Here is a 9283-nt window from a genome sequence, read left to right as displayed (position 1 = left end):
GACAACTAAAAACACCTTAAAGGCATAATCTGGTGATTTGGCAAAATGTTGAATGATCTTTCCTTTTTAATAGTTACAGGCATTTGACAGTTTTTTTGCCAAAGGAGGAAACAGAACACTGAAGTTTATCTATCAAGAGGGTGAAGCTCCTGGAATAGGTAAATGTTAAAAATGATTTTTATTTACAACTTCAGAGAAAAGTAAATTGTTTGGGTTTGAAGTATTAATAACATGCCTACAAAAAAGAGCCAATCATGTTTAATAATAAAGAATTTATACAAATTGGATTTTATCACTTCCTGGTATGCTACATAGCATGGGACTATCTAATGCTAATAATAATGTTGTACTTTCTAAATGATGGCTTGGAAACTCACGTTCAATATTAATTTTAGAGGTGCCGTGGAATTTAAATATAACCTGAATTATATGAGGGTATAGCATTAATATAAATGTTTTCCATGAATTATTTTTTTTCAATGCTTTATATTCTATATTTTAGAAAATATATTTGTTATTAACAGTCAATTTTTTGTAGTACCTGAGAGGTTAGCATAGGACAGATTTAAATTATAGATTGAGGGTAAATATAAGTTAATATGACTAGCCAAGGACCTATACATTTTGACTGACTGACAAGTTGATGTCAACTTTTAGCTGAAATTTTTGCCCAAGGGAAGCTGTTCCCAACCTAATCCATCAGTTCTTCCAAGGGTAGGTGCACTGCTGCTGTACTTCTTTTGCACAAATCAGTGTATTTATTACATAGCAGTAATTTGATGAAAAGATAGGTAGGAAAAATTTGATACCCTAATCAAAGGAATTGCCAACGTAATTCCACTGCAGCTAAACTTAGCTTAACAACAGCAGCAATAACAACTATTTATTCAACTGCCTTAGTCTCAACAACTCTGGGCAGCTCACAACAATTGTGGAAATTATAATAAAATCAATTTTGAAAAGATAAAATGATTTTTATCTTTTTTTTTCATTTTCAGAGTGTGGGAGAGCAATTCCAGGTATTCTGAAAGGAACTAAAATGATGAAATTGTACGTAGATGAATCTCAAGACAAATTCAAAGGACAGTGCTTATATTTTGTACGTGCGAGAAATGACTTGCCTGTGAACATTAAGACAATGCATGAGGTATTTTTATTTTCTTTCTCATTATTGCCTCTCATCAAAAAAGCAAGATCATCAAATTTGTAAGGAGAATAATAGAAATAAGGCCTATAAATTATAAATAATCTTAATTCTTGGTGAATGAGTGCATAGTTATTTGGTTTGAACCACATAAGTACCACTTTTTTTTTCCTTTACTCTTGGGCCCCCATGTAGATGTAAACATTCAAGCCACATGGATTGCATTATGACATTGCAATACACACTTCCGCATCTGAACCCCAAACTATCCTGTAAATGCCAGTGGGTTGGTGTAATGTTACAGTGTCTGGGTTTACAAATTACAAAAAGACATAATGTATTTGTATTGTTAATGTATTAACAATATGTTAATAGAGTATGTGAACAGAACAACTGTAACATTCTTCATAATTTACGTAGAATGAAATACAAGGAGAAAAAATTCTCATTGCAGCATAAATCTTTTTTTAATGAAAGCGTTATATTTATTTTTAAATGCCAAATATTATTGCATAATAGTTTTTTGATTATTTCCACATCTAATAACCATAGTCTTTTAATCTTCCCTGTTTAGGACATATACTATTCATCATTGGATGGGAGTGAAGGTCTTTTGCTTGCCATCAAAAATACCTTGTCAACTGTTTTTCTGCCTGCTGTTCTTGCCACAAGCAATTGGGGTGCTTTAAATCAGACCAAGCAGGGAGAACTTGAGAAACAAAGTTTCATTGAAACCTTGAACAGATATTTGGCATTTTTGGATGGTAAGATCAAATAGACAAATAAGCCGAGCCTTCCATTTTAATTTTTAAAATAATTGATAAGTTGTTGTACTGTCTAATATCTGGTTGCAACATATTATATCATTGGCTAGTCAGGACAGGACTTATTCCTATCCTGCCTAGCCAAAAGAACTGCTGATGTGGATAGAAAAGAAGAGTTGGAAGATTTGATTGGCTAATCAATAGCATATTTTTTCTGTCCCCTTTTTAAAATTCAGGCATCTTTCTGGGAATTCACTAAAGATCATTAAAACTTTGTCTGATCATATTAAATGTATTCTCCCAAGTAGAGTTGGGAAGAACATAATACTATAAAGTTTACACATCATAGCTCTCTTGTGTCAAATATGAGAAGCTGATTGTTTTTTAGTACATGAAAAGTCATCATAAGACTGACTGAAATAATAAACTGGAGTGAGCCAGTATCATATGATTACGAGTAGGGATAACTTCCACAAATCAAATATTGTACTTGATTTTTGTGCATTTAACCAAGAGACGAGTCTTACTCCAAAGCCATTCCTAAAATTGTAGAGAGGTAATCTAAAGCAATTCATGTTTGCGTTATATTCACTGTCAATTCTAAGAAATTATTTGTCCCTGTATATCACATTCCTATGACAATCTGTTTAATAAGACAGATACGTTGTTAAAACTTTCCCGGTGAGCTCCTCCTCTGGATTTTCTCTGACAACACTATGAATATTCATTTTCTTAGATTTTAAGCAAAACTGTTGTACTTATATAATATTAAGTACTTAATATGTTAAGTAGTTATATATGTGTGTTGAACCACAGCTCTTAATGCTTTATGTTTTCTTCCTTTTACTTTTTCAGTCTTTCTCCTCCCATTACTTTAAAAATTTTATCCGTTTATTTCTTGAGGCTGTCTCTTACTGGACTCATCATTTCCTTTTTCTCATTTTCCTAGCCATGCATCCAGGTTAAACCTTTCTGTACCTTTCCTTTCACCCTCAGCATGTATGTGTGTTGTAGTTGTAGCTGTGTCTGAGACTTGCATACCCAGCTCCATACATTTTTATACTTTCTTGAGTCCTGAGCTTCACTTTTTGCCTTTGAGACAACCTCCCCCAATCCCTTGGAGATCTCCAATTCTGGTTTTCTTACTGACTCTGCAAAACACCTCTTAAGGAGTCACTTTATCTCTTCTGTGATCTGTAACACTATCTCTCAGGCTACTCTGAGGATCCCATTTCTTCTGCTTCTGGCATCTTCCACTTATAACCCTGTGAAACCAGACTCTTAGCGCTCAAATTAACCGCCTAGATTCTGGAAAGCTGTGGTCTATATTTGTATCTTTGAGGTAGGATTCTTCCCTGCCTCCCCCCACCCATCCTTTCATTCATAATAGCACCACCTGAGAATGTGCAAAGGCTTGGAAAAAGGACATCTTACATGTTTTTCCCTAGAATGCAAACTGTTGTAATGAAACAGCCCAGGAAACAAATGTTAGAATCTGAAAATGTTCTTTCTCATTATACAAAGGTGCTAGAGTGAGCATCCAGGGAACTGTTCAACTGAAAAAAATAGATAACATGGATTTTTCCAAATTCCAGTCTTTTGAGGAAGTGACAGCAGCAGCTGCCAACCCTGATATTATACATCAGTTGGAGGATGCACTTATGATATGGTACAAGCAAATTGAGCAAGTAAGCAACTTAGCTAAGCAGAGGAGTATGTATGAGAAACAGTTAGAAAAAAGAGCCACAAAGAAGGCATTTCTGAGGCATCTTTTTCAGCACAGAATTATTCACTGTGGTAGCCAATCACATTATAAAATATAGGCGCAGTTCCTGTATGTGTGACAGTTCCAAGTGGATGAAAACTGGTTTTAAAGAAGAATCTTTTCTAGACTAACCAGTCATTTGCTTGTGTTGTGATTTTACCCTGAAGGTTTAGGAAGGTGGTTTGATCAAGATAAGAAACTGTTATTTTGGATCAAAATGAGTTGGTGCCACATTCACTCTTGGAGCTGTTGTAAGGGCCAATAGCCTGAATGATGCACAACTATGTTTCAGCAAATCAAATATTATTACAGCCAATATTATATTCATTGAACATGGCAACTGAAGATAGGGATTTCAAGGAGCTAATTTTGGATATCTTAAAAAAGCAGTAAACTATTAGCTCTGATGAAGATAATGGTCATGATGAGGAGGAGGAGGAAGTTCTGATAGCAAGGAACAGAAGCACTCTGTTTCTAAAACACTTTTGTGCTCTTCAGCTTAAGTTGCAAAATGAAGGCAGTGGTTTCTATGCTGGAGGCACAGGGATCAGAGTGATTCTACAGCATAACATTGCAAGCCTCACCCTTTGTCTACATGCAGCTTGGAATGCAGCTTGGAGCATGGTACTGTATGCCAGCCCTCATTTTTCTGAGGAAAGCAGGCAGGACCTGCAGACCCCATTGGAAGAATGGAACAAAATGTCGTGTGACAGTCTTGAATGGGACATAGCAACACAGACATGATATTTATCTTGTTCAAATTTAACATTGGCAGGTTTTGATTGAGAGTGAACAAATGAGAAAGGAAGCTGATGACTCAGGTCCACTTACCGAATTAGAGCACTGGAAGCGTATGTCTGCCAAATTTAATTTTATTATTGAGCAGATTAAAGGACAACCTTGCAAATCTGTCATAAATGTTCTCAATGTTTCACGTTCCAAAATTATAAAGGTAATTCTTAGTTGTTGGGTTTTTCATTTTTTTAAAAATGAGGTTTTAATGAGTTTATACAGTCAATTTCAATATATTTCCATTCTCTTTTTAAAATAATATAATCTCTATGAAAATCTGTGGTAAGAGGCAATACATAACCATCCCAGGATGATTTAAACAAGTTAAACAGGTTAGGCCTGTCTTCAACTTGGATGGGAGGCTACTAGAAAATTTTACTACCGTAGACTAATTTGGGGAGTTGAAATTAAAAAAACACATTCATAGTTCTGCCAGGAAAATTACATGCAACCATCAAGAGTAAAGCTTTACTCTGTACCTCTTTAACTTCATAAACATATTTCACATGTTTGGAGTATTACACTTTTTCCATTGAGTTTAATTGATTCAAAATTAAACTGCTATATTTGTCTGATGCACCTCTAATTGCTAACATGTATTAAAATTGTGACACTCTCATAAGCATGCATTTCAGAAGAAGTAATTGTTTTAATTTAATCAAATAAAATGATTACACAATCTAATGGTATGACACATAAATTATGATCTAGATGTAAGGGCCATGTAGTTGAAACGAGAATCTGATTCTCACATTAAAGTTATTTTGTAAATAAAGGAGAGTGCTTTCACGGCTGAGTAAAGAAAATATGGGAGAAACAGATCCACAATTTAAAGCTGGGCCCTCAGATACATAGAGTGGAAGGCTGGGTGACTGCTGGTTGGATAGCTTTTAATTCTCCACAATAAATCTACTTATCTAACATGTCTGCTTGGAAATGTGGAGTGGGTAGAGTTTAAATAGACATAGTATTTGGCACAAAGCCTCGACTCTTCAAAAGTTAGGCTTAAATTCACTGCCTTGTGGTCTCTGTGCATGTGCTAGCATTCAGATGTAATGCAGATATTTCTCTAAGTGCCAGAATTGCATTTGACAGCCATATGATTTGGTTGACTGTTTGATATTACTGCCATTATATGGGGTAATTGGTTTATTTCCGAAAATTGGGGCTGACTTATGGCAACTTTACTCAGATATGAGTATTAACATTTTTTGGAAATCCCAAGTCCAACTTCTGATGACTAAATTAAAACAGTTTATAGAGCCTAGAGGTTTGGTGAAACAGCCAATGGGTTGCCACTCCTCTCAGCAGACAACATTGTAAGCAGATGCCCTTCCATTTTTTGTATTGCATTTCCACAATCCTTGAATTAGTTGTGTAGAAATGCATGAGTGCATTGTAACACCACTTCCCCAGTATGAAAGTGTTCCCCTTCAGTCTACATGAGTGCATTAGTATAGCATGGCAATATCTTAATATATTGTTATGCTGCCTTAGCACTCAGAAAACTTGCAAGTCAGCATGACTATTCTGTCATGGCACTTACCCTGATATACATGGCCTCACCCCTGATATACATGATCCTGACCCTAAAGGCCTTCAGGAAAAATACTAAAACTTTTCCCCAAGGTGCTGGTGTCAGCATGTGGATAGAACTGACATGAGGTGGCTGGTGGATGATGTGAGTTTTGTGAGGCCTCAACTTTGTTTGTTGTTTCAAAAGTTTTCATTCTGCTCACTGTTCTTTCTGATAGATGGGAAGCTATATAAATGTATTTAATAAGTAAACAATATAGTCTTGCTGCATATACAGTATAATCCCTAGTCTCACAGTGAGTGCAATCACTGGTGGTAAAATGAAATAATTTTCTTTACATAATTTATTAATGAAATGTAGTTACCAAGTATTTGGATCTGTAGGATTTTAAATTTATGTATTTGTTTGTTTATTTATTTATTTATTCATTCCAAGTATAACTAGAATGTAATTATATTTCTACTACATGAATTCTGCACATTTTATTTCAGTGTTTTAAAAGTTAAACATTTTGTTTTTACTATAGCTGTGGCGAGAATTGGATGCCAGAATAACAGATACAGCAAATGAATCCAAGGATAATGTTAGATATCTATATACACTTGAAAAAGTTTGTCAGCCACTCTATAATTACGATTTAGTGAGTAAATTTTGAAGACATCTGCATTCAGTTTTGTGTATATTATGTAGTTACATTTTCTATTACATACATGCACTAAAATAAATGGCTTTAAAATGTATATCATAAGCAGAAGATTCTAAATCTAACTATAGTCTAGATATTCTAGTGTCACAAAATATCTGACTTTTAGGGGCAATTATTATTAATTAATGACTTACATCTTTCTATTGATACTGTAGATTTAAATTAATTATCAAGACTCGGTTGTAGACAGGAATCTAAAATAAGGAAGAAACAAACAATAACCCAAAGTATAACCCAGATTGAAAAGAGAACCTAGAATGCATTCAAATGAAATACAATAGAAGATACTTGAAAATAGTTTATAATTTACTTGTTAAGAAGTTATGTTTTATTATTTTTATGGGTCTATTGTAAATTGCCTTAATGCTTCTTGGACTAGAAGAGTGATTCCAAAATGAAGATTTACTTTTTTAAAACTGTTTGTTGGGTGCAAAGAAAATGGGGGACGGTAACTGAATCCAGAAATTTGGCTTTTAACTTGCAATGAAAAATTCCTCACCCTGGCACTTCTCATTTTAGGCATTAGGAAGTTAGACTTGTTCCGAAAACAGCCATCTCCCTCTTGCACCCATTGTCAGTCCCACCTGGTAGTTTAAAGTATGCCATCTTTCAAGCTCAATTGTACAAAATATTTCTCTTAGGTTTCCATGGCCCACGGAATACAGAATTTGATTAATGCTATAAGAATGATTCATAGTGTTTCCAGATATTACAATACTTCTGAAAAAATGACATCTCTCTTTATCAAAGTAAGTGCTTTTAATCAGAGGACTGGAGAGCACTCTGAACATAAGTATGTTGTGCAAGCCTCAGTGTTGACTATAGTTTTCTGTTGTATACAGTATATTTCAATGTTTTATATCTGCTGGTAAGTGTATCATTAAACAACAATATGTATTGCAAGATCTAATAATACATATTCACTCTAAATAGCCAAAGGGCCATATGAAAACTCAATAGGTCACCTGAGGTTTCTCAAGTATTAGCAGACATCATTTTCCTTGGCTTCAACGGGTCTTCCTCTCTGTTTGTTTTTTCACATTTTAATTTAAAGTTATATTTTAAAACATTTAATTTTAAAAAGGTATCATGCTTGAAAGCAAGTCTCCAGCTTCACAGCCACTTTCTTGGAAAATTAAAATAACCCAGTGCTATCTAGTCATCTCTTTGGAAGGGAGCACAAAGGAAGTGGGAGGGGAGAAAGATTAAGCAGGGAGAGTTTTCTGGGAGTTAGAGATGTGCTAGGTGGCATTCTAGGAGACCAATAATGGGCTATGTTCCCCCCTTGCAAACATTGTATATCTGAGCAAGAAACTGCTATCTACACAGCAGCCATTTCTCAAGAGCACTGAGGGGCACACATGACATGGATTTTATAACTTGTTAACTAACATAGTAACTTTGTAGTTAAATATATCTTTTCTCTCTATATATTTTAAAATGATAAAACCATTACAGACTGGAATGTAGGAAAACTTTTTATCCTATTGCTATATAGATGAATCAATAGCTTGTAACATTCCCAAACTAAAAAGATAAACCATAGAAAGGATGGCTGGCAAATATCTTCTGATAAGAGAATGTTTGTTAGTGCCAATTGGTGTCTGGGTTGTCTCTTTATGAACTCCCAAAAAACTTTTCCCTCATTAACATCTTACATTTTATACCCTTCTGATATCAGAGCTCATTTAAATGGACATACATGGAACATATTTGACTACATGTAACTGATTTCCTATTCAAAAGGGAGGTTACCTTTACCTCATCCAATCAACTTTTTTCTTGCATTTTTTTGATGTGTTAGCTATAAAACGGAATGTAAGCTAAGGATCTGGTTAACAGATAACAGATAATCACAGTTGGAAGGGACCTTGTAGGTCGTCTAGTCCAACCCCCGCCCAAGCGGGAGACCCTACACCATTTCTGACAAATGGCAGTCCAATCTCTTCTTGAAAGTCTCAAGTGATGACACTCCCACAACTTCTGAGTGCAAGCTGTTCCATTGGTTGATTGTTCTCACTGTCCCCTCTTTGAATGAGAGGAATCTTTTTTTATCAGAATATTCTAATAAACTGAATAAGATGATCTCAGTGGTGAGATTCAAAAATGTTTACTACTGGTTCTGTGGGTATGGCTTGATGGGTGTGGCAGGGGAAGGATACTGTAAAATCTCCAGTCAGAGGCAGTATTTGCCAGTTCTCCAAACTACTCAAAATTTCCACTACAGGTTCTCCAGAACTGGTCAGAACCTGCTGAATACCACTTCTGGATGATCTTCTTGGCTTGGTCTTCTCATTGGAAAATATTCATATGTATGCACACATAGTATATTTAGTTGTGGAATAACTAAATGCAAGGAAGAGATGGTGTCACACTGCAGAACATGCATCTTTGTTTATCGTGCCATCAAAGGTGGAATCTGGTTCGGATGTAAATCTATTAGTATGACTTTTAAAGCTTTCAAGCACCCTCTTGTCTTTAGGATTTATGTAATAAAATAATGATTTTTAAAGATGTGATTTTACTGTAAATTATATGGTTTTTGTGATAATCTCAGGCATAACACAATGGTTTA

The 9283-nt window shown here is 34.9% G+C and overlaps 1 protein-coding gene across 2 annotated transcripts in view; it reads left to right on the top strand.

The window, feature by feature from the left end:
* The first annotated feature begins 1039 nt into the window (after positions 1-1039).
* The window catches only part of DNAH8 (dynein axonemal heavy chain 8), a 121169-nt gene continuing 112925 nt past the window's right edge, over positions 1040-9283 (top strand). Inside the window, exons 1-6 of one of the 2 annotated variants that reach the window (XM_087921592.1) lie at positions 1040-1147; positions 1719-1908; positions 3433-3596; positions 4449-4625; positions 6529-6642; positions 7350-7457. In XM_087921592.1, the coding sequence (XP_087777718.1) occupies positions 1040-1147; positions 1719-1908; positions 3433-3596; positions 4449-4625; positions 6529-6642; positions 7350-7457 (861 nt within the window). Of the gene's footprint in view, positions 1148-1718; positions 1909-3432; positions 3597-4448; positions 4626-6528; positions 6643-7349; positions 7458-9283 lie in introns of those variants that run through there. The other variant, XM_087921595.1, reaches the window with a different exon arrangement.

The sequence above is a fragment of the Pseudonaja textilis genome, chromosome 1 (assembly GCF_049901715.1).
Source record: "Pseudonaja textilis isolate UNSWEBS1 chromosome 1, rPseTex1.2, whole genome shotgun sequence".
Taxonomy (NCBI): domain Eukaryota; kingdom Metazoa; phylum Chordata; class Lepidosauria; order Squamata; family Elapidae; genus Pseudonaja; species Pseudonaja textilis.
This window is presented reverse-complemented; position numbering and strand designations above follow the sequence as displayed.